General features: G+C 44.0%; 1 protein-coding gene across 1 annotated transcript in view; it reads right to left on the reverse strand.

The window, feature by feature from the left end:
• Positions 1-268: 268 nt before the first annotated feature.
• HLF (HLF transcription factor, PAR bZIP family member) overlaps positions 269-26,491 on the reverse strand; it is a 33,774-nt gene continuing 7,551 nt past the window's right edge. Inside the window, exons 3-4 of the mRNA XM_042865169.1 lie at positions 7,884-8,104; positions 269-4,186 (exon numbers count right to left, since the gene is read on the reverse strand). Coding sequence (XP_042721103.1) covers positions 3,971-4,186; positions 7,884-8,104 — 437 coding nt within the window. The 3' untranslated portion in view covers positions 269-3,970. The remainder of the gene's footprint in view (positions 4,187-7,883; positions 8,105-26,491) is intronic.

Consider the following 26,491-nt stretch of genomic DNA (forward strand, 5'->3'; position numbering starts at 1 on the left):
GTGTGTGTGTGTACATGTGTGTACGTGTGTGTGTGTGTACGTGTGTGCACAGCGTGCATGCTTAGGGTATACATACGCTTATATGTGTGTGTATTTAGATGGGCTGGAAAATACGGATGCATAAAACATGGATACATTCTATTTGGCCCCATCACCTGTGCTGTGTGTCTATAATACATCAGTAATCCTCTGCTGGAGAGCAGCGTGTGCGGGAACAGCGGGAGCAGAGCCCTCCCAGCACCGACAGAGAAGCACGCAGCTGAGAGAAGACAAATTTAAAAGTTTATTAAACATTGAGAATAACAGACAAAAATAAAATAAGATTTGGGCTGAACAGCATACAGGATGCAATCCATTTCTTGTTGTACAGTTAATTTGATCTTATTAAACTTGTGTTTAAACAGATGCTGTCTCGTGGTGTTGCCAGAAATACAATGGTTGATCACTTGTTTTAATACATACATATATTTCCTTCTTGACATAGAAAAAAAAAAAACCTCAATAAAAATAAAACTGCACATCCCTATTGTAAGTCACATGCAAAAATAGCTTTTAAGCAATAATTGGGGTTATTACAAACCCACAGAGGCAAGATGATCCATGGCCAGGAGCCTTTGGTGCTGCAGGCAGCACAGCGCACACAGAGCCCCAGTGCTGCCAGGGGCACTTTGCTTCTGTGAGTTCAAGTCAGACAGTGCTGCCATGGTGTCAGATCCAGTGACCCCAAAGCACCATTGGAAAGAAAGAAAAGGACTCCCCTGCCCTCTGCCACGCACCTTCCAAAGCAGCTCCCCAAGGTGCTCATGTTCACAAATACGTCTCAGATTCCATTTGTGTCGAGGATATTCCTTCTCAAAAAGAAAGAATTCGCTTCTAAGATCCGGAGGTAAAGAAATAGAAATTAAGCATTTTACTGATGCTTACGTTTTTAGTAGAGGTCAGTGAATTATTTAGACATGCTGGTATTTATTCTGCAAATACATATATTTCTATTTTTATAAAATGAGAGTTTCTTATGCCTGCAAGCTCCTTCACAGCCATCAGAGCTGTGATGACTCCAGCTGAACTGAGCCGCGGAGCTGAACATGAGCTGAATTTCCTGTTGGTTTATGCCACGCTGGGGAAACAGCCTGGTTGGAAAACCTGTTGTCACTGCCAGGTTTTTGGCCACGAGTCCTGAGCTCTGAGAGGGTGTCGTGCAGGGAGCACCCAAAGCCCTCGGGCTCCTTTAAGGAGCACTCTGTGGTCACAACGCAGCGTACCAATGGTTCTCACCATTTCCACATCAGCTGATTTCATTTCCACCATTTCTGCTTTTCAGGCACCACTCCAAGAATGCTCACAGCGATGCTGATGACAAACTGCTGCCAATTGCTGCGCAGCTGCTAAAGATGCATCCGTGGCAGTGGCTGCTTGGGGAGCTCCGCCACCGCCACGCAGCGCCAAAGGGAAAGCAAACTTCTGCTTCCCAGAGCACAGAGCAGATGATGAAGGCTCAGCTGTGCTGGCCGCTGCCTCCTGCTTCTCCATTTGTGCATTCAGTGCCTTACACTGAGCTCTAGAAAAGAACTGACTGCACTCCAAGCTTTGCTGCAGCACATGGAAGAAAGTTGAGCTCACTGAGTTCAAGGTCCACGGGCGAGTACTGCGCGCTGAGGGACATGCTGGGTCTGAGATCAAGTACTGGGAAAACGTCAGTGTGCACGGATGTCTGTAATGCTGGACAAAATGTCGGGTCCTTTGTAGGCATCTCCTGAATCATTGTTTAATGGAATGAACGACCTTTTTATTTGAAAACAATGCCAAAAACACTCAGGAAACAGTGAGCAGGACATGTAGCACCGTATTTTACTCACATGTGAATGACCATGTGCACTACGTACAACCGTACACATGAACTGAGCTATTCATCAGAAAAAAGGTCACCTGGAAACAGATTCGAGCAGCAGCAGCAGATTAGAAGTGAGTGAGTCTGGGGTTTGCATGCTGTTTTTTGCCTTTAGAAATTGCACTGTCCAATCAATAGTTGCCTAAAATCCATATTGTGCTTTGTCCCTATGAAACAGATCTGTCACGTGTTTCCAATGGAAAATAAGCAAGTCTCTCTTCTTCAGTAATACTGAACAGCCTGGAAAGCCACACTACTTCCATAACAACTTAATTTAAAGCACAGAACATGCCAGTGTGCCAGTGGTAGGCTTAAAACACGAGAGGTTCACAAAACAAAAACTGAAACCAACCAACAACCTCCTAAGCATTTCCTTTCTGTACAATAATGGAGAATATATATCTTTGCTATATATTTTAAACATGGAATAGCTTTTTCTCTTTGTTATATATAATATATGTCTTTCAAAATACACTGTCAGTATTTGTACTTGAAAAATACTGTACAAAACAAACATACTATAATTATTCTGTATAAACTTTATACATTTTATAATATCTGTTCTTTTGGTCTATAGTAAACACTTAGATTGATTGGATTAACCACAGTATATGACAACACCATCCCCCTCTGAGATACACCAGTGTCTCTTACATTCATTTCTCAGAAGTCCACTTTAGATTCGAACATAAGTGTTCAAAAGCAAAGAGAGAGTTTAAAACAACAGAATTCAGAACCATCAGTTCATGTCACACTCAAAACAACAACCACTAGGAGAAATGGGCTTTGCAAACCAGTGACTTCTTCTAACTGAATCAAAGTGATTTTTATAACAGCAAGATATAATCCACAGAAAATATATTACACAACATGGGAAAAAAACAACTGAATTCAGGTTATTTAATTTTTAATCACAAAATGGAGCTCGAAGAAATGTGTAACTAACTGAAAACAGAAAAGCCCCTCTGATTCCAATGCCAGATCTGAGTTGATGCTATTAACTTTGTCATTTCAGGTAATTACCCTGCTTCTTATACATGCGCTCCCTATAGCAGGGATACAATTAGCATGCTCACATGAACGTGTCTTTTTTCTTTTTTGTTACAGACATTAAAACTCCTGTTGGGAAGGGAAACCATCCTACGTCCACTAGGAACATCCAGGCAGCATGCGCTAGCGTACAATAGGATTATTGCTTCAGGTACAGACAGTGCAAAGTACACACTCTGTGGTCTATCAATAGTACTCCTACCTACCTGGGGTCCGTGGAAATAAAAGGAACCTTAATAGCTACAGAGAAGCCATTATGGGGTCTATAATGAGTAGAGCTAACTCAGTCTAACAGCACTTTAAATCTGAAGACAATTATCACCAGAACTTAAAATACAACAAAAGCAATCTATAAATTAATATTTCTGCAGTGTAGTACTAAATTATTATTTGTGCACTTTATTAGCATGTTAACTTTTCTGATTAGACGTACTTAAACGACAGCTTGTTACTCTCGAAAAACTGAGCCCTACTTTTTTTTTCTTTTTTCTTTTTTTTTTTCCTTTTTTTTTTTTTTTTTTTAAATATAATTTATACTGGGATCTTTCCAAGTGAGTCAGGAGGATGGAACCGGTTACAAGAACGTACAAACCCTAATCCGAAGCAGCACTGAGAAAAAAAAACCCAACGTAATAAAAAGCTTACTATGGCGGTTCTCAACAGTCCAGGTAAAAATGTGGCACCCTTCGAAGAGGGCTTTGTAAAAATGGGAAGTGCTGAGATGCGTGCACACACACACACACACACACACGCACACACACATGCACACATGCACACACACAGAGGTGTGAACACACGTGCACACAGATGCGCCGCACACGCAAACGAAAAGAAAATAACGTGAAGTCAGTTTTGTTTCTGCTTCTGGTAAAGTGCTGAAGACAGAAAGGTTGGTTTGGGCGTGGTGCTATCAAACAGGAAACACATTGTCCATCTATTCAAATGCCAACCCGCAACCGAAACAAAAACGAAACACAAAAAAAAAAAAAGAAAAAAGAAAAAATACCCCGCTCCCCTCCCCTCCCCGCGCCCTTACAGGGGGCCGTGCCGCGCCTCGTACTTGGCCAGCACGTTCTTGCACTTGCCCAGCTCTTTCCTCAGGTCGGCCACCTCCTGCCGGAGCGCCGAGTTCTCCTTCTCCAGGAAGGAGGCCCGGATGGCGATCTGGTTCTCCTTCAGCCGGCGCGCGTCCCGCGACCGCTTGGCAGCCATGTTGTTCTTTCTGCGCCTCGCCCAGTACTTGTCGTCCTGCTCAGTGAACACAGGGAGACACAAACGAGCCGTTAGACGTCCCGCAGGGAGCGGTCCGTGCGATGTGCTCCCTGTGCAGCCCCACCGGCTTTGCTGTGAGTTTGCCTACTGTGCTCTTGAAGCTCAGGAAGCAAATGGGATCCTGGGCTCCATCAGCAGAGGGGTGGCCAGCAGGGACAGGGAGGTGATCGTCCCCCTCTGCTCTGCTCTTGTGAGGCCCGTCTGCAGTGCTGTGTCCAGGTCTGGAGCCCCCAGTACAACACAGACGGAGCTGTTGGAGAGGGTCCAGAGGAGCCACAAAGATGATCAGGGGGCTGGAGCACCTCCCTACAAAGACAGGGCAAGGGAGCTGGGCTTGTTCAGCCTGGAGAAAAGAAGGCTGCGGGGTGACCTCATTGCAGCCTGCAGTACCTAAAGGGAGCCTGCAAACAGGAGGGGAGTCAGCTCTTGGAAAGGGGAGATAACAGCAGGATGAGGGGAAACGGTTTGAAGTTGAGGGAGGGAAGATTGAGGTTGGATGTCAGGGGGAAGTTCTTCACTATGAGAGTGGTGAGGTGCTGGAACAGCTGCCCAGAGAGGCTGTGGATGCCGTGTGCATCCCTAGAGGAGCTCAAGGCCAGGTTGGATGGGGCCCTGGGCAGCCTGGGCTGGCATTAAATGGGGAGGTTGGTGGCCCTGCATGTGGCAGGGGCTTGGAGATTCATGATCCTTCAAGTCCCTTCCAACCTGGGCCATTCTGTGATTCCGTGATTCTGTGATACTCCGATTCAGTGTCCCACTGAGCCCTGACAAGGCAGGGACAGAAGTTACAGACCTGCAGGCACAGCCCTGTGAGCACAGAGCTCTGCTGGTATTTCTGCCAAAATGTTTGCACAAAGCCTCTCATCCTCCTGAGAATGAATTCCTCCAAGGAAAACCAACGCGATACTCTGGTCCGACCCATCTCACAGCTATGCTGACCTACTTAGCACATCCACCTACGTGTGCCATGACTCCCAAGCGGTTGCTCAAGCAGTACCGATTAATACCTGCATGGCCCTGCTCCTCTTTGTCACCCAACACCTGGGGCTCTCTTTTGGAGCCATCGCATCCTCTGCTGCTTGGCTCTTCGCTCTGTTCAGAGCTTTCACTACAGCACCCCAAAGGGTTCGTGTTTGCACACCAGAACAGGAAGTCACTAGAAGAAGTTTTCTTGGCACAGCTTCACAGCCAACTCAGGAATGGCAAAACAAGGACGGCTGCTTTGGTACCATCCACAAAGAGATTCATGCAATGGACTCTAACAGTGAAGAATAAAGCATTTGCCAGAAATAGGTTCGCTCACCTCCAAAGTTTCACAAGTCAGCACGTTCCCAAAGCATTGCCCCAAAAGACTCAGCTCTAGGAGATTTCCTTCAGCTCTAACTTTATACTTAATTTCATCTGATTTCTCCACTCTTCTAAGTAGCATCATTGTTGGTATGAAAGTTAATTAAGCTCAAGAACAATTCACTAAACGCAAAGTGGGCAGAATCTCTTAGGAAAAGTGAAATTCAGACCCCTGAAGAAAAAGTGACACAGCGATTCAGCCTTCAGTCTGCCTGGTGGAGCCATACAGCTCCAACTTCCCTTCCCAGCACCATCCTTCCATTTTTATAAGCTTACATTTTCTTACGCTCTGAGTGCAGCTCTCCTATTCTACCAAGCATGGAAGCACAGCCCCATCTCCTGGGTGAGATCTAAGAGCCATCTGTCCCTACCAAGCAGGGAAACACCACCCACTCCTCTGTCTCTCTGCAGGAAACCTGCCAAGACTAATGCAGCTGCTCTGCATCTTATGCTGCTGCTTGCACAAGGCAAAGCAAGAGCAAAATGACAGCTAGAAGCACTCTACAACTGCTTTGCATTATTTTAGCTGAGCCAGGTGTCCAGTAATGATGATTTGGAGCCAGTGTATCTCTAAATTGCTTTTTACCTGCATTGAGACAGGACCCCCCCCAAAATCCTCTTAAAAACAAGCATGCAGCAAAAAGCTATGACCCAAATCTTGTTTATAATTTCCCATCTCATTCCACTCAAAAAAAAATCAGCTTTAAGCAATTTATTAGTGTGCCACCTAGGCTTCATCCATCTTTATTTTAACAAATTGCTGCGGCAAATCCCTTAATCCAGGCCCAAAAGAGGTAAGGCTGGCATTTCAAAATCACATGCAACCAGAGACGATTGACTGGTCTAATCTGCTTACCCTCCCCGAGAACTCAACAGCCATTCCACATGCCAGGCAGAAGCAGCACTTGGGTCAAGCATTCTGAAATGAGTCAAGGGCATCTGGTGTGGTTATCTCAGGGAAATGAGACCCTGTATTTCTAGCCTTAGACTGAAAACTTATGTGCTCCACTGCTGTGTGCCAGGCAGTGACATTTTCTGCCTCTGTTATGAGGCATTTTTGGCAAAAGCTAACTTTGGCTAGCAAGGATACCTGGGAGATACCACAAAATGATGTACGACACAAATTTCCCTCTCCTTACATCCGTGTAGCCATTTCTGTACTGAGCTTCTCTACTTAGGTAGACCTCACAGTACACTGCAATGCCAACAGAGCATCAAAAATAGTAAAATTTGTCTGAAAAAATAATGGCATGGTACAGAGAAACCTTTCTGAATGAAAACAGAGGACATTACAAAGTGATAGCAACATTACCACCTGAACACCACCAGGACTGTGCTTTCTTTGCTTTTAGCTTGCACAACATTATCCTTAGGGATAAAAATAGCAAACAGCATCAGCTTCTTTCCCTAAATCTATCACTGTGGTTTACACACGTGGCACCACAGCCTCTTTGCACACACCGCCAAAGATTCCCTCTTCCAACAGGCTGTCAATCTGTATCTCAGGGAGCAACAGCAGGATGAAACTCTGCACTGACTACTTCTGATAAAAAGGTCCTCTTGGCAATCACATGCTGGGAACGGAACTTTGAAAATAATGACAATTTTCACAGTTATTTGATAAACTGAATCAGCTGGTCAATTTGTTCAGCTCTCTTCTGAGGAGTTTTTGCTCTTCACATCTCAGAAATGGTGAGAGACATAAACAAGTGTGCTTCCTCTTTTTAAATACTGTGCTGTTATTGCATTATGTTTTAAATATTGTACTAAAATGCACTTACTGGCAGAATTATTTTCTTTGACTTTCCTTAAACAGTTTTAGATTCTTTCACTTAAATTAATAGCATTTAGTGTGGTGTTCCCATTTGTTGTTAAAACACAGAGCTAAAGAAATTTCCAAACAAGACAAAACATATTTTATTCTGTCTCCACAGACACGCTCTGTGAGTGAGGAATTCTTCCTTGAAGACTTTGCAGACTATGCCAATGAGCCAGACAGGGTGGAGGAAAAGGAAACATGATCAGACTGTTTTGTAAGGGGGAAATATGGGACAAATTAAGCCTGTCCAAGGTCACGCAGGAAGTTTCTGGCATACAAAGGAAATTAATATTGATACGAATTTCAACTGTTGATTAACACATGAGGGACATCCTCCCCTCAATCTTCCTCAGAACCACTGACAGTTTTATTCTACAAAAAATGTCATTTTTAGTTTGGCAGATTTACACTACATGAGCAAACAGATTCATGCTCCTAATGCGCATCTGAGAGAACTACTGTCTTAGGGTCTGTGTAGGAACAAACTGGTCACCAGTTCCAATTTACCTTCAGATCATCTGGAATGAAGACTTTGCGAGCTTTCTTAATCATTGGCTGTGGTTTCAGCTCTTCTTCAGAGAATTTGCGCTTACGAGGGTCAAACATCTCCTGGCCAGGAATACTGGAAAGAGCAAGATCTGCGGGGTCAGGTTCGTAGCCAACAGGAACTTGGATGGTCTCTGGATCAATAGGACTTGGTGTGTTTCGGTTCGTTGGCAAGATTTGACCTACAAAAATAAAGGAAGAATTCAGCTGTTAGAAGAAACTATGTAAATAATATCACTGAGCATGGATTTTAAAGGCTCTGTAAATACCAATAACTCTTTAAGCTTTCACTGTAAGTTTGGTAGCAACTCTGCTCAAATATTAGATTGCCCATCTGCAGGGTGCACATTCAGGTCCCGACATGCTCATGCCGTTCTTTTCAAAACTGGTTCCTAATTCTGGTTGCTAATCTTACGTGCCCATTGAGGATCAACGAACCCAGCAGAGCTGCTCTCAAGTGCAGGCAGAGGGCTTACCGCTCCAACCTGTGCCTTACGATCACAGCCTCAGGAACAAATCGTAAGTGCTGTCATTTAGGTCTGATTTATCCACTGCACTGCAATCTTTCCTCTTATTCTCACACAAAGATTTCTAGAATCTGAAGGTGTATTAGTTGCGATAGGAAAAAAGTCTCATCAAAGTGTACAGTCAAGCTGTGCCACAGCTCTCTGCTAAGGAGGTGCTAACTGTTCTCTCAGAAATCTTACTGGAAACGTTTTAAAGACGGTGAAGGAAACCAGCAACATAGCAGGCTACAGTGATGCTCTGCAAAAACGGAAGAACTCTTATGCACACTGTTTACTGCTCTTTTATAAGAACTATTTAAAAGGAGCCTACTGCAAGAAAAGAACTATTATCACATCTACTTCTCTTTTTTTAACCTTCAGTATAGCCTTCAAGACTCCAGTGTGACAAGCCCAGTACAGGCAGCATTCCCACTACAACTCCAATTTACAATCTCAACCAAAGGTTCCAAAAATAGGATCCTAAGGTCAGCTGCCTTTCCCCATGGGCAGAAATTTCAGGAGTTTTCACATGCCTCAGAAGTACCAGCCTCACTGACTTCAGAAGAACTTGTGATTGAAGTAGATATTCCTTTATAATTTTGGCTATTAGTTGATTCACTTTGACTTTAGAGAGATGGTGGCTTTCATAATATCCACACAAACATCCTGTGACTGCATAATATTTCCCTATTCGTGCCTGCATCTGTAATATTGACAGCGTAAAATGGTAAACATGAAGTGTCATTTCTAATTCCAAATCAAGGTCACTGTTAACAATACAGTTTTATTTTAATCTAACAGATTGCAGCAACAATATTGGAACTGCGCAGAAAATGCACCGGGGGATTGCATTGTGCAAACCAGGGCTTACTGACAGGGAGCCTGTCTTTTGTAACTCCCATTTTAAAATAGCACTGATAAAATCAGCTTCCAGGAAAGGTTAGTAAGGGCCTGGGAGAAGAAAAAAGGAGGATCAAAGTTATTTGATTAATATATATATATCTGTATGAGAGAGCAAGAGGAAAGAATTCATCTGCCCGTGTTGCGCCAACGCCGCGCTTCCTCCTGTGCTGCACAACATGGCTGCTGCTGCCAAGGCCTCGGTGCTTCCTGGCAGCCTTCCTCACGGAGCCCAGCAGCACCATGTGCTCAGGGCCGGGCAGCCATGGGATGGTGATTAGCCCACCTCGGCCTGCTGTGCAGGTGCAGACCAACCCCAGGGTCACAGGCAGCAGGACACGGGCAGTGGGACTCCGCTTGTGGGCAGCTTTGGCAGAAAGGCTTTTTGGTCAGACCTGGGGACAACATTGGTTAATAGGTGTTTAAGCTAAACTGTCTTCAAAGGGGGTGGTGGGGAAATCCAAACTATTAACTGTTTTAAAGCCAGCCCAGAAGGCTCAGTAAACCAAGACATTTTTGTACCTTGCTTTAAATGGATAGCTAATCTCATTCCAGATACATGGGCTGGCAGAAACAGGCTTATTTAAAGGATTAAATGCAGGAAAGCTTCCTTTGATGTTAGCATACTTGTATCAGAGCAACCAGATATTCCTTAATGCAGACCAATATGGAGAAACACACAGGTACAAAGCTTGCAAATTCAGTAATGCAGATAAAAATGAAGCAAGCCACTATTTCTGAATACCTCATAACATTTTCAGTGAGCATGCAGGGTATTTCTAAGAGTCACGCAGACTGTGAAATTTGCCCCAGCTTTCTAATTGCCCTCAACAGAAGCACAGGTATTGCAGTACTGCTAAAGTTCTAGGTACAGACTATCAGCTGACATCATTTATCTACAATATGCCATATGACACAATTACATGAGGTTTGTAAGTGAAATTTTACAAGATCTCTCTAAAGAAGGAAAGGGCGTAAAAGCTCTTTTTCAACATGGGATATTGAGGTATTGCGTCTTGCCCAGAGAAAAAAACAACAAACCACTAAAACAAAGAGCATTGCACTTCTAAGTAATCCGGGAGAGGAATGTGCAGTAACCACAATCCTGCCTTCTTACCCACCTGCTCGAACTTTGCTTTGCCCAGTCCAAGCTCCCCGTACTAAAGGTCCTTAAGGACCTTCAAAGCAAGGCTCAGTAAAGGTGACTGCTTTCACTAATGCAGAGCCTGAAAAAATTATGTGCACAGCTAAGCATTATTACCTAGGAGTCTGAAGACTATTATGCTGGAAGAGATTCGCAGGCTCCCAACCACCTGCACACCTCTGTCAGTCTGTGTTTGCTCTCTGCTCTGGTGTGCTCTGCAGATGATCAGGAACTCCACTGAGCACAAGAGAGTTAACGAGGGTGGATGAAACCCCAGGCAGAAAAACCAGTATTTCCTTGTCCAATGTTTTACGTTAGGCAACTCCTGGCACTCTGTATCTTTGTATTTATTCTATCAAGTTTTGCCAATAATGCAAGCCAGGAACCTGTCTTCGTTAGTTTACTGGCTAATGGCCACTGCATCTACGTGGTGCTGGAACTCGTCGTAACCTAAGATGACAGCGTGGGCTGTGCTGGACTTGGCACTGCTGTTAGTGCAGAAGTACAGTATGTGGCCTCATGTTACACTGCTTTTCAACCTCCTCTCCCCCTGTATTCATGGCACTTTAGCTGCGCATCCTTCTGCCAAATTTGTTCAGGGTGTTATTTTTATGCACTAAATTCCTCGCAATCAGAGGTAGGTCAAATAAGAACAGCAATCTGAACGTCATGTGCCTAGCAGCCGACTAATCCTCACATCAGCAAGCTTCACAGCTGTCACAACATCCCGAGAGAGGGCCGGTCAGAGGCCGTGATGCGCAAGGAATCAGCCAAGGAGGAAGCCTCCAGTGCCAGCCGCAAGGCCAGGTGAAGGAAAAGCCTCTGCTGCTCAGCATCAGCAGCCAGATGCCTTCACTGCCAGCCTCTGTATTATTTAAACACTCTGTACTCACAACAGCGGCCACATTTTCACAACAATGAAGTGGCTGGGCTGTTCAGTGTGCTTAGCTTTGTTATCAATGGGGGCTGATGATTGCCAAGTGTTTTGGAAAGATCTTAGCCCCTCCATTTAAGCTGCTGAAACGAGAGCTCTTGAGCACTGAGGTCTTTTGGAAATCCAGCTGCAGAACTCCACAGCGGTGGTGGAAGCAAGCTGGGAACAATGGTTAATGGAAACTTCCCCTCATACCACCCCAGTGATGTGTCTCAACCGTGGCCTGGAGAGACCACAACTATGTCAACACTGGCCTTTTGTCTGGAAGCTTTCCCGCTCGCAGAGCCACACTCCAGCAGCACTGTCTGCCAGGACAGACGCAGCTCCAGGTGGATCCCGGCAGAGAAGTCAGCAGGTTTTGGCAACCCCAGCAGCTACGGCTGCCCCAGCAGTTTGCCTTCGCTAATGCTCTTGGTGTTGCTCTGGCTCCTATTAGCAATAGCAGAAAATTTTCCAGAAGGAAGGACTTGAAAGAAAGTTGGCTGTTCTAACCCTTTCAGTCCTTCTCCTCCCAGCAGAGACTGCCAGCGAGGAAGCTGAACGTAATGGTAATATTTTCAGTGCAGCTCCTTGTTCAAAGAGAAATGGACCGAAGCCATTCACTCATGTCATTTAGGTCACTGAGCAGCCGGTAAGAAAAGAGCAGCTTTTAATTGCTTGCAATAATTAAAATACACAATTCAAAAGTACAGTAGCTTTTTTATATACCTTCATATACAACAGTGCTTTTGTACACCTATAAAACCAAAACATGGAGGTGTTGTGGGGAGTTTGGTCATTTAATCCTGACTCGTAATTTCCCCCTCTTTAAACATCCTGCCTCCAGCTGTGTCTAGGAGAGCTAAGATGGAAATAACCTCTTCAACTGTACCACTACTTGACAGACTTATTACTCGTATTGCAGGAGATGCCTGATGAATTATGTAGAACTCAATTTTGAATCATTCAAGCCCCATAGAAATGTGCCTGATTTTCAGAAAAATCTCCCTTCTCACAGCCCTTCCACTCTTCTCATCAGTTCTGCAGCTGGCTGGAAAACAGCAGCTGAGAAGAGGAAAGAAAGGGAAGATGTTCTAAGAAAAATATTTTCCCTTATTTTTTACACATGCAATGGTGGAAGGAGAAAAAAGAGGAGTTTCTCATTCAATTTATGAACAGCCCAAAGAGAAAAACAGGCGTTTGCAAATCACTTTTCTTTATATAAACTAAAGGTACCTTGGGTATGTCAGTGTTATGATGTAGTGTGGAAGTGCATTGACACCTAATCCTCACCCAGAGCTGCTCCGGAGAACCCCACTGCTCTGTTGGTACCATTTCCAACCCTTTTATCCTGCTGGAGGCAGGCCAGCTTTTTGGGATACTTCTCTCTGTCTGACTGTCCCAGACTGATCTGCTGTCTATTTCTGCATTAACTCCTTCTGCCTCTAGGCAAAGTCACTCAATGCACAGCACAAGGCAGAGCTCAGGAAGCAAGACAGACAAAAGAACCAACCAGATAGCAAAGTAAGAATAGTATTCTGGAGGCTAACATTTATCCACAGGTCACAGAGTTCCTCAGTTACAACATCACAAGCTACATTTTATTTTCCTATCTGATTTCAGTGACCTTCTGCCCCTGAAACATCTGCATGGCTATTAAGACCATCATCTGCACTAACAGGTAGAGAAGAACTAGCCATGCTGCCTCAACCCCAGCCACTCTGCCTGGAGTGAAGGATGCAGGTCACCCTTGGGTGCATTTATGTAAGCAATTCTCATAGGAGCTTTATTTTCTTCCAAAGCAACAGACAAGTGTATTTCGACCACTGCTCCAACCCAGCACAGATATTCTTCTATTTCTTCTCCTCCACAGCCTAAATTCTGCAGAACGTGGAACAACTGCAACCTTTCCTCCGGAAGAAAAATCATCATAATCCAATGCAACAACACATGCACTGCTCCTAACCCACACTAAGAGTTAAGACGTTTTTAAAACATGTACTTTTCAAAGATACCAGCACTGTTTATGAATCTTGAGCATTTAATTATGAAGGAATTGTCATTTCCCCTCTCAGCACTGCGTGCCTCCCGCTCTGGGCCTCTGCAGTATTATTACAGGCAGGACTGGTAGTCTTACTAAGACTGCCTGACACTTCCCAATAGAGGATGCTGTCTTCAGTTTCTCAGGCCTTTGCCAGATTTCAGCCATTCTGTTTGGATTTGAATGTGCCAATTTCTGTTTCTGCCAGAATGGTTCCACAGCTTCCTGAAAAAGTTTCAGCAAAAATACTTTGTTTTGAACCTGCTACAAATTTCTGGCCAACTTTTCCCTGCCCAGTGCTAGTGCTCTGTCCTGGAAGAGAGGAAGAGAGGAAGGGAGCAGGAGAGCTCTGTGCTCACAGCCCACAGCCCCAGCTCCGTGCAGCTCTGCCTCGTGCTCAGTGCCAGTGCAGGGGTGCTGCAAACTGCAGTGCTGCTCAATGCCAGCCTGCATGCCAGATGGGGGGCACATGAGAAAATCCATATTGTCTTTTCAGTGTGCTCTCTGTTCATGCCACTGAGCTTGTTCAGAGTTCTACTGAACCGTATGGCAAGGAAAGTAACAAAACCCAGTTTCTCCAGACATAATTGTTCTCTTTGCAGCCAGACTTCTCCTTCTTAGTTCCTCGTGTCCTCTCACATCTGCAGCAAATGAGGTCAAGATCCAAGATCCTACAGACAACCGCTTCCTTCCTGATACAGCTCTGATTCAACACAGAGCTGGTCTGACCTCTGCATTCAAAAGGGAAAGGATAAAAAGAAGAGGATATAATGTAATTAAAGCCTGTATCTCAAAGCAGAGAAAGGATGGGGCTGCACTATCTGGAGCTGCACATGTGGCCTTTGTTTCAGTGTCTGCAGGCTTTTGAGGGCCTGAATTTGCAAGTCCTGCATGCGGTCAGCACAGTGTGCACACAATGCACTATATGCCTCCAGTGACCTTCAAAAGGGATAAATAAGTAACTGAGGCATCACCATGTGAAATTTTCCACGATGCCCACTGGACTTACAACTCTGCTACTCTCTAAGACTGATACTCTTTAACCTGTGTGAAGACAGCACTTTGTTCCGTGAGGCCCCGTTGCTGACAGCTCCCAGGAAATCAGATTTTTATTCCTTCCTAAACCTGCCCCTACAGCCAGACTGCAGGATGCCAAAAACCATTGTTTCCATTCTCAACAACTCCCTTGCACAGCTGCCACACACAGAGAATAAGGGATTTACCTTGATCCTGGGACAATGCACAGGGATTCCCCTTTTCAAATCCTTGAAAAGCCTCTAAAATGACTTTCTGATTTTTTGTAGGGCTCTGCTTTTCCTACACAGACAGGCCAAGATGACATTTAGAGGGGGCAGAGCTGGAAGAGAAGGTGCATGAAAGCACGCTCATACAGGTATTTCATTTTGGCTTAGAAGCACATTTCACTTCAAGATGCTGCTGTCCTCTGGTATGTTGGAGCTTCACGACATCCTTAGGCACATTATTCACATACAGCACGGTTCCTGAGAAAGTACAATTTGTTTCTGATAGAGAACCTTCCAGAAAAGCATCAGAACTGTCAACCTGTTCTGAAGGAGACAGCGGTCCATTTTTCCTTCCTTAGACCCAGCTTTAATCGATCAGTCCACCAACAGTAGACTTTAACCGAGTCCCTGCTTTAGGCATCAGCCTCATATGGCGTCCATAAATTCCCCTTAAGTAGAATACCACTTTCAGAACGACAAGTTGTGCATTCATGTCACTGCCAACGTCTTCTGCAAATATCCAGAGCAAGTTCTTCTCATATTGCTCTATCTATTTGGCTAATGAACATCCAGGACAGCACGCTCCCAGTCAGTAAACAGGTCTTGCAAAGCCACCATGTAATCCCAGCAGCATATGCCACTCATGAGTCATGTATCTGTTACCCAGTTCTAGTACCCAAGCTGATCTTGCTTGGGCGTGTTATCAAAACACAGCTGAGTGAGATTTGCAGTGGCATGGAGAAGCCACGTGAACCAGGTACATTTCCTCCCACCGGCAGGCAATGCCAGACCTGAGAGACAGACAACAGATGCTATCAGCCCCTGGCTGAATGTATCCCTTCCAAAAAAGGGGTCACCGGGCAGAGTTACAGCGGCTTGCAAATCTCACCTTCTCTTTTGACCTGTTCTGTACACAATACAAATTTGCTCTAGCTGTTCATTGGCTTTTGGTTTTATTTACATTTCTTGTTCACTAAAACAAAGCACGCTCTTTAGGTGGCAAAACTAAATTAAAGCTTTACAGAGAGTTATCTTTATAATCACAATTTAAGAAGCAGAGATGTCAGAATGAGGACAAGTTGTTTTTCCCTAACCTTTTAAGTAAGACTTAATGCATTTTCTTTTCTCTCCAACTTAATTTTAGGACCCTGTAACGAAGCTGGAAAAAAAGAACAGCAACATTTCAAAACAGCAAAAGCCTGTATTTGGTTTGCACAGGAGCCTCGTTTGCTTTTACATACTAATGTCATTCTCACTAGGCACAGACAAAGAAAGCAAAGGTGGTGTGAATGTCCTCTTCTTGGGTACCAGAACAGGATGACAGAGATCTGACTTCCATTATAAAGTATACGAATGCATCACGTAGTCTGAAAATGGGTCAGAGGAGGAAGAGAATGCAACTGAGGCTTAGGGAAAATTCCAGAACAGGCTGCTGCATACAGACGTTACTGGTGAGGCTGTATTTCTTCGTAGCTGCTGCACATTTCTGTAGCACATCAAATACCCAATTCAATTTTGATCCAACTCACAAGTAATTAGGGTTTTACTTTTTGCAATCACACACAGCCAGGCATTCATAAAAACATCAAATTGTTTGAATGTAAACTTGAAGACAACAAGAATTGGCAAATCACTTAACAGTTCACATTTCATGGGAGCTTTACAAATGCATCGGCATTTTTAAAATACACGTAAGCAAACTGGATTCTGTTTTCTGAAAATTTTCATTAAGAGAATTGTAAGCCAATGGTAACCTTAATTACAGTAAACTTATTTTTAATACAGTATTTTTCTTGCAGCAGCCATAGCTGCAAATTACAGAATTAGTTGCCAATCCAGACATACCGACCAACTTTCAAACAATGTCTTGGCACTGAAGCATTTCTTTAACAGAGATACTTCTACCCCCTTCAAATATAGTAAATTTTGTACAATTCTCTGCCTGCTAGCAAACAAAGCCCTCTGTGTGCTGCGCTGGGCACTTGGCAACAGCCAAATGAGCAGCTCTGCGCCACACTGATCAAAAGAAGATGCGTTCTGCTCCCACAGGCATGGTGTCACTGCTGTGCAACACTGTTATTTCAGGATTATATGAGAGGGAGGGAAGGGACAACACACTCAACTGTGGCACCTTCAGTCCTGACAATTCTTACAGTTTGCAGTAAGTGTAACACTGCTTTCCTGTTAGCTGACTCCCACAGCTGGATGATCCGGCACCCTTTTAACATGGTGGTTGTATTCTGTGCCTGGAATAGCTGCAGTACAGCACAGGCCTTATAGTACTTTGCTGTCTAATCCTTCCCAGAGGATTTTTGGAGGGGTCTCGATCCCACATGTTCTGCTCCTCTGTTCACAGTGGGTCATGCACATGCAAAGCTGCTGCGGGCTCCACCACACAGCACTGCTGAATCTGGGGTCGGCCATGCAGAAGGTACATCTGTGCCCAAGTGAAAAGAGAAACACTGGAGAGTTGGAAGGCACCGCAAGCTGAGGGCAGCAGCAATTCATAGGCTTGGAAAATTATGTGGGCTTTACCTTTTACACTCCTGTTAACTCTGATTTTCATGAAGTAGGTGGTGTTGCTACAGCAACTGTCATATCACATCATTTCTACTGACTCTGTCAGGGAGATCATCTTATTTTATCTTAAATTCAGATATGCAGTTCTTCTTCTATTCTAAAGCCTTCTCTATTTTGGATATAAAAAACAACAGAAAACAGAGTTGCACCATATAAATAATACTTCTAAAATGCAGAAAGCCTGTAAGGTTTTTATTTGTTCTCTCTTTACGTACCCAGAAGGGAAAAAGAAACCAGCACTGATGAGATCTATGGTGCTCCAGAGGTTTGGAAATAATTCAAGAGCAGGTCTCACAATTAAGGTGCTTCATGCCTCCTTTAACACATTCTTCCTGCAGAAGCAAACTGCATCCTTGTGCACTACACCAGAAGTAACTAATCCACTCACAGGTGGAAACACCTTGCCTCCTCATGCCGAGGTCCATTTACGTATGTACATTCCACACCACTCACACCCAGCACTTCCCAGCCACTGCACACAGTATGTGGTTCACCCTGCATACATCAACTGCTTAACCTGTGGCCTGGCAGAAGCGCCTATGGAAGCAGAGGCCTTATTTTTACCCAATGCAGAACACTCTGGGCACGAGGTGGCACCCAGCTCAGTAACACCAGAACTCTGTCCAGCCTCACCTGCCTCCATTTCACTGCCTGGATGAGGTCTCTGGGTACTCAATGCAGTGGGCAGGAGCAGTGCCCTGCAACCCTGGGTAAGGCTACGCACACTGTTAAGACATCAGACAGTCTGCAGGTCTGTCAGTCACTCCACAAGCTGCATTTCAGCACCCTGGTACTTGACAACTATTCTTCAGCTCAATTTCCTAACAGAGATGAGTTGTGTGTGATTGGGCTGTGCATGCCTGTGGAGCCTCCTCCCAGCTTTTTCAACTGCTGGGCAACTTCAAACAGATTTGGCAGAGATGTATTATTCTCAAACACGTATTACTAACAAGCTTTTTGAAAACAATGTGAACCAGAGAAATTTGATTTCCTGGAAGAAGGGCTCAATCAGCCAGAGAACCCCCAGAGATGTTGCTGCTTGTGAAGCCAATTCATCAGACGGGCAATAGGAAGGAAGGAGGAGGAATCTTCACCAAATTATTCTTTGTTAAAGCAGTCATGAAAGTCACTTAATCCTCCCATTCCCTACTACAATTAAGTATATTTCTTCACCATATTCCACCCACCCATTTACTATTTCCAGCAATCACAAGTAAAATTATTTGTTTGACAACTGCACTGTTACTTGACAATCCCTCTGAACTCATCACAGACACACACAGCACTGCCAGCCATTAAAACTGTCAGGTGCACATTCCATCTTAACGAGCAGTTTAAGAGAAGGTCAGATGTGGACAACCACGCTGTCTGATATCACCTGAGCACGTATTTAAAATCCCTCTAGAAAGAGCTCCTTTGTATGTTGTGTTATCTCTACCATTTATTATGTAAGCAAGCAATTTAAGTCTTCCAATCAAGACACAGTAGGAGAGTTTGGGAACCACCAGATTTGTCCTGGCAGTGATGAACACTCATTATTGAGTTTGGGACTGGGAGTGAAAGTGAAGATTTCATTAAAATACAAGACAAAAAGCCAGCTGATGAGTGCTAGGTAGGACTCCAGCTAAGAATAGCAGCACTCTGGATTTGTACAGGAAACTGCATGTCTCTGCACACTTGAGGGACATACGCTGACACAGCTCAGTCCTTGCAGGATCAGAGACCCCTTTCCTAACCCTCTTCTGGCTCTCCTTGCTATTATTTCAGTGTTACGAATGTCCACAACATCTGAAGTCTGGAGAAGAATGGGTTAAACTCTGCAAAGAGGAAAAAAAAACAAACAAACACGAAGGAGAAATACCTTTCCTCTTTCTGCTTAACTGGCTAATTGGTGAGCAGGAACCTGCTTGATGAGTTTCAGCAGCTCCTAGAGATCAGGCAAGGCTGCTTCTGAGCGGGCTAAAGCTGCTGCTGTATAAACAGCTTTAAGCTGACCGACAAGGCACCCCTGGCTAAGGCTGCTTTTTCACAACTAAGATTTTCAGAAGGCAATGAAGCAGTTTGCACCCTGAGGACCCAATCAAGCCCAGTAAGAGCACAGAACTGAACTATGTTAAGCAAGATATTCTATGGACATAAAACTATCTTACGGACAGAATTAACAGATGATTTCAAAAATGTTCAGGAAAATGAATAAAGACTAAATAAAATGGAGAGAGCAAAAAACCAAGATTCTAACAAATAACAGTTCCAGGAGCTAAGAAAATTCCAGTCCTAAAGGTTCATATGACAAACTAAAGAGCTTCACTGGATCTGTACAATCCTCTGAGCTTAATACTCAACACATTTATGTATAATGCAAAGATTCTGCTCAAGTAATTAGTGTTTTTGAGTCCAGCTGTCTAAAGAGAAAGCACAAGAGGGTTGATTTTCACACAGGGATTTAAACTGTCCTATATAAGATGTGTAGCTATGTACATAGCATTAAAAAAGAAATAGAGAAACCCTAGTAATATCTTGCTTTAAGTTCAGAACTCCATTAAGTCTTGAATATGCTATCACCCAAGCAGCATCCATAGCAATCAGAGCAAAATACTGGAAAAGATTCACTTAGCACCCTCTGTACTGTTATCTTGACTCCTGTTTATTCATCCTGATGTTTCAATTAACTGAACAACTGACACTGATAAATGGCTATTTACACGAGCTGGGTTCTGACCCCACGAAGCAATCTCCCCTGCCTGGAGTGCTGCAGGCCAACAGCAGCTGAGCCTCATGTCCGGGGTCCTTCCTGCCAGCTCTTCTCTCTCAGGATGCAGGAGGCCCTGTGAGAAGACATCTGTAAATAGATGTTCCATAGAACAACGCACAGATCTGGGGAAATGCACGTAAGTTTTTGCTTGTGTGCATCTGCTCACAGTAACTGCAAAACCAGACTCACAGTCCGAGTTCTGCCTACACGAAACAAACCAACTAAAAACCCACACCTTCAAGAGATGTCCCTTTGTAAAGCTGGGACTGCTCCTCCAATGCTGCTGCTGGTGATGCTGTTTGCACCCCTTTCCTAAGCCTTTTTTTTTTTGTACCATTTTTCATTCAACGGTGCCATCAGAAATACTGGGGTTTCAAACCCAGAGCCAACTTCCCTAAACGTGCTGTATTTTGAAAAGCCCATTTTGGTTTCAGAGAAATAAATGAGTTTGCATCACAAAACCTTTATATCCCCCAAACCCGGAGCCTTCCATACTGCTAAAAAAATCAAATCCAGCTTTATTTTCCTTCCAGAGTCAGGCTGCATGCAAACAGAATCAGAGAAAGGCAAGCTTGGGGTGGAGAACAGAACTGAAGTACGACATCCAGAGCAGGATACTCGTTCTTCTAAAAGCACACTCCTATTTCCAAGATCATTGCTAATCTTTTCACTTTAAAACCACCCTCTTCCCCCAAAACATAGTTTTAAAGATTACAAAGACACACAAGGACAGACTTTATTATTTTAACAATTAGCTATTTTCAGAGCTCCAGCAAATCTGCTTCCTTCCATAGCTGGACTCCAATCAAACCCTAGTGAAGCTTTTGATCTTGGAAAGAGTAACAACACAGCTCTGTTATCGGCACACGGGGGGCAAAGAGGAGGACATCCAGAATTTTTCAATAAAAGAAAGTTAATTGCTTTGACTTGTATTTACCAAAGGTCACGACTACAAGTTTGAGTGCACGTACATAACGGTGCACACTGAGAAATGGTGCACAGAGCAGCCAAAGTGAGCGCTGGGATTATACTACTTATGCATTAAAAAAATAGAAAAAAGAAAAAGGCAGCAAAACAATGCTAGATTACTATCCAAATATACCCCAGTGGATGTCCTGCCAAACAGCAAATATGTGGCTGTAAGCTCCAAAGTGAAATAAAAGCTTGGCCAGGAGCCCAGAGCTTCACTGTATTTTGCTCAGCTAGCCATAGTCTGGCAGAACAGTGTGAACACATTCTCAGCCACGTGATGAAGAAGCCAGTCAGGCCAAGCTGATTTCCTTGTGTTGGGTAAATGTGATCTTCAGACTGTACAGTACACACCAGCAGCTTTGGGAAAACGTGAGAAAGTGGGAAACAACAAGCCATGGGCTATAAACTGAAGGGCAGCAGAAGAATCACTCAAGGATTTGCTTCAACACGTGCCTGCAGAGCTGCCCTTGATGCAGGCGTTAACTGGGCTCCCGGGGCACAGCACATCCTGCAGAGATGTTGAGCACTGTTCATGCACACGGGCTGCATGGGAGATAAATATCACCAGCTTCTTGGGCATGTAGCCCCTGAAAGGAGCTGACTGTGAAGAAAATAGTAAATTTTTCATGGTAAAGGATTATGAGAGCTTCTCATGAGAGCTCACAAGAGTGAAGTCTTGAACAACTTCAAATCCCATATTCAGGAGAGTCAGAGGTACTTAGGCCTCTCAGTAAAGGAAAGCTGTGCGTGTGATGGTAGGACATAACCCAAAGGCTCAGATTTTGCTGACAGTACTTAAACAGCTACCAGGGAATAGCACTGACCATAAAGGAACATTCATGAAATAGAGATAAAATTTGGCCAAGGGAATCAAACCTCAAACCATACAGGGTATAATGGGCTAAGAGTTCTCCCAGTGATAAGCTAGTGTATTTTGATAGTAGTGATAATAATGTTTTCAAATAACTGACTCTGGAAGAGATCAACAGCATCCCTGGCCAGCATCAGGGGTGCACGTGACTCCTGAGAGCACGTAGCATGTGGAAGCAGAAAGAAAAGCCTCCATGCACAAGACCTCAGAAGTTCATCCCTGCTGCAGATAACAGCAGCTTAGATGAAGCACTCGTGAGGGTACATAAGAAAAGTGAGATTTGTTTACTTTCTAACAGAAATAAATTGATAACCTAAACACGTGCAGCAGCTGCTGAAATCAGAGATGCACACAAGTTGACAGTTATACCTCCAGCTCCTTCCCCCTATTTGGCTAATGATTTCTTTTCACATGTTCAAAACAGCTTCGCTTCTAAAGACTACCAGGACGTTCAACAGTGACTTCAACCATGTTGAAGCAGATAAGAAAAGCGTTGCCTAAATCTGGCACTAAGTCCAGTCGCACGGAGATCAGCTGCCCTGCAGCAGCCATGTGATTTTGGATGGATGGATGTCATGTCTCTGAACGCTGGCCTCTGATTTTCTCACTGTTGAAGCAGCAGCTAAGCTAAGGTGTTTCACAGACACCCAAACCACAGCTGTCCAACACCTGTAACTAACTGCAGGCCTGTGGTTCATCCTTCTTAAAAGGTGGGTACGTGGGATAACTTGAAACATGTTACACTCATTTCTAATTCCCCCAATTAGGGATACAGCTAAGTCATGCAGGTGTTCAGGTCAATCTTCGGTTCCCGTTTACTCAATTTGTACTACTATTAACAAATGACTCAACCACCATAAGGAACAGCCTAATACCACCTCAGGAAAACCTACATCAGCACACGCCATTTTTTCCCCTATGTGAATTAGAGTAAGGCATTGTAACAGTGCAGTTAAGTGACATGGCAAAAACTTCGGGCTCTGACTTCAATCCATATTTTATATTTATGCTCTTCTCTCCAAAGAAAACAGACTGGACTACAGGGGGGAATTAATCTCTCCTTTTTCATTGCACTCCTGCTGACACAAAGGGCAGGCCCTTATGCAGTGGGAGCCACCCACCAGCCTCTCTGACCTGCAGCCCTGAGGAAGGCTGGAAATGGGGGAGTAGGAATGAAACGAAGGTATCCTAAGGTATCCTCAGCTTCACCCCTCAAAGTCCTGTCCTTCCCAGTCTCCAAAGCGATGCTCACCAGCTGACTGGGCTCCAACTCTGATCACCCATCCTTAGCTATCTGCTCACTGCCTGAGCTGGAAGCCATCCATCACCCCACCCCTCAACCTGTGGTAAACAAAGGGAACTGGGCTCCTCCGTGGGGATAGCTCAGCACAGAAAATGGATACAGCAAATTAAATTATCTCACAAAGTAAGGAAGACAAGAAAATAATTGAGCAAATACACACAGCTGTGAAAATTTTACTTAATGCATCCAAAACAATGAAAACAACTGAGCAGGAAGCTCAGTGCTTGCAGTTATTTCAGATCTGTATCTGAATTTTTACTCATCCAAAGCTAAGCTCAAGGCAACGTCTTTGACTTACACTACTGAGATATGTTACCATTTCTTTTTATTTTAAGCTTTAACTTAATCTGGAGAAAGCAAGATGAAACGATTTAGTGTCTTTTTCATGCAGCTTTAAAAAAGAATTATTTTAAAAGTCACTTCATACAGCATGTACCACTTTGTGATGCCAGTGCCAGACAAAATGGAGTTTCAGGACTTAGATAAGCGCTACCATGCCAAAAAGGGACTGAACCATCCTGATGCTGGGCTGGAAGCAGAGAGCTGAACTCTGTTCTAACAGATGTCTGAATGCCCCAGCAAGTGTGTGCACTCAGGGTAGAGGGAACAGGGTGCTAAGGGAGCAGGAGAGTCCACCCAGCAGTGCTGTATTATACTGCAAGCATGTTGTGTCATTACAGCTTTATCCCGACACACCCATATTTACAGCACACAATGTACTGTACAATTCACAATGCCAAGAAACTCAACATATCTAATCTGGCAGAAAAACAAAGTCATATCAGGTTAATCCAATTCTTACATTGCACAACTTTGAAAAGCCAATAGGAAAACAAGTCTTCCCCTCGCTCCCGCTCCCCCTTTCCTCCTTGAGCACACATACCCTGCCACGACCTACTTTTCTCTTTGATCCCTGAACATCTTTAGCCCACTCTCACCATCCCATGTTTCTCACTCACTCCTAACCCACCTCTGCCTCCGACCCTGCTGGAAAGTTACACTGATAAGCACAAGCCATAGAAGGGAACTTTGTGCAGAAACACGCTGCAAAGAATGAATGGCAAGACACACAGACAGGGTCACTTGGACATCTGCCCACGTGCGATACTGCAATAACTGCAACGAGATAACAGGCCTCAAATTTAAACTTGGCTGACCGCAAGGGAGCTTCAAGCTGGGCAGCGGAGCTGGGGTGCATAGGATATAGCAAGGTTGCACAAAGGTTCAGGTTTTAGGTAAAGTTGTTCAACTATAGAGAGGATCAAGATCATTCCATTGCCTGCTTTAGTGCTCTCAGGGTTCTGTCCACAAACCCAATGGCTGGTTTTCTAATTTCTATTGTTAAATGAAACCTTAGAGTCATGTAACGGCAAGACTCAAGGAGATGAGGATTTTAAAGGAAGAATAATGGTGGAAAGACATTTGGGACAACTGCACCCCTTCCCAGTAAATAAAACTCAGCTTCTTGCAGATTGGTTTCTCAAAGTGAATCAACACCTCATGGTATCCATAAAGGTGTCAGCTCTCACAGAAGAATTTCAAGCACATCAAGCTCTTTAAAGGTCTTATGTAAATTCTCTGATACAGAAAATGCACATTTACATCCCCACAGCTCCCCTGCTCACTAACATATTCCTATCCTATCCACACATCTACTTTCAAGAAATTTTAGCAATGTAATTATTCTTTGCAAATTCCCACTCTCTTGCCACATTTGGTTAAAAACAGACAATTACTCAAGAACTATGACCAGGAACATGCAAGAGGCCATGCACACCTAGGATGAATGGATAAGGTTCACTTTCACAGCAGAATAGGTAAAAATAAGAAACCCTATCCATCTACGGCTGTAAGCAACAGAGCTGCAAGATTTACATACATAAAATGACCGACTGTCCCACACTGTAATGAGGCCACAGCTGCAGGGATTGCAGACGTCAGTAACATCTGTATCTCCACTATGCAGCACAAAAGGGAACAGTGGTATGTCTGATTGCTGCAGGGTCCTTCAAATTAAGTCAGTTTAACCCTCTCCGTTTTAATGAGGAACAGGATTTACTCTCAAGTGCCTGGTTTCCACTTACTAAGCTTTAGAAGCTAAGCACCCAGCTGTTTTTGAAACAGACTCCTTGCTGAAGTAAGACTTGCTTCCAAATCTTGCAACAGTGACTTTGTGAAAGTGCCTGAACTGTTTGAAATCACCTCCTTCATTTCAGTGCAGTCCCTCTCACGCAGAGTCTGCTCCATATTCTGCAGCCTTGTGTAAAGCAGGCTTCCACAAGAAGGTTTAGTACTACTGTTTCATTAACTTGTGTTCAAGCACTGGATGCCCCAGAAAACAGAACTCTGCAGAAGTATTCAGCATTTAGAAGTTTCACATTATTATTCTTTCAGTTTTCCAAAATGCAATCTACAGTTTCTTTCCTTGTCTCCTTAGAATCTCAAGTTATAAGCAGTTACAGTTAGACCACTTCTAATTTGTTCTCCTTTATCACAATTACTGCACTTAGCAGGTCACCTCAAACACGCCTGCATACAAGGACTAAGAGAGTGGGGAACCTCACAAACATTTCAAAAACAAAACTAAGGTCCAATCATTGCCACCCAAAGTAATGGATCTTGCTATGGATGGAAAGCCCTGTTCATTCGTTTATTACATTCAGGAGTACCAACCAGCTCTGTAATGAATTACTTAATCTTTGACCTATTGTCCACTGCCACGTTCCAGAACAAAGAATTTATAGCAAGCTGAGTTCCCTAAGGCTAATTGGAAGAACTTTTCTAAACCATTCTTCATCCTTCACCAATCTCTGCCAAAAAGTGCCCTTTTGCCTCTCTGCTTATACACCTGAATAGCTAACACTTCACTGCAAATGAGCTACAGCTGTAGGTCTCTCTGGCATCTGCTTGTAGTACCTGCCTGCTAATGCACTGATCTATAGGTACCTGTGCAGTGATAACCCAGATTTGTGCTTCACTTAATGACTACCTGAGTTTCTAGGATCCTCATGCAATCTGGATTTTTTTCCTTCCTCCTGCCTGGGTCCACGCACCAGAACATAAGCTTATGAGCAGAGCGTCAGAATTCTCAATGTCTGTTTTAATTAAACAGCAAATAATATGAACAAGAGAATGCTAGCAATAAGATAAAGAGCAAAAGCTGCTTCTCTCAAAATCAAACAGAGAACCTTTAAACCAAAGGATGCCACATCACAGAAGCTAAGCAAGTGAAAGCCTAGGCCAACTTCAGCCCTGGCAAGATTCAATTCAACCAGAGAACAGAACGTAGAACTGTAGCCATACAACACCTTCATGCGTGTCAGAAAATGTGAGAAGTTGAACA

This window comes from Lagopus leucura, unplaced genomic scaffold (assembly GCF_019238085.1).
Source record: "Lagopus leucura isolate 7727_CA_CO unplaced genomic scaffold, USGS_WTPT01 Super-Scaffold_797, whole genome shotgun sequence".
Classification (NCBI taxonomy): Eukaryota; Metazoa; Chordata; class Aves; order Galliformes; family Phasianidae; genus Lagopus; species Lagopus leucura.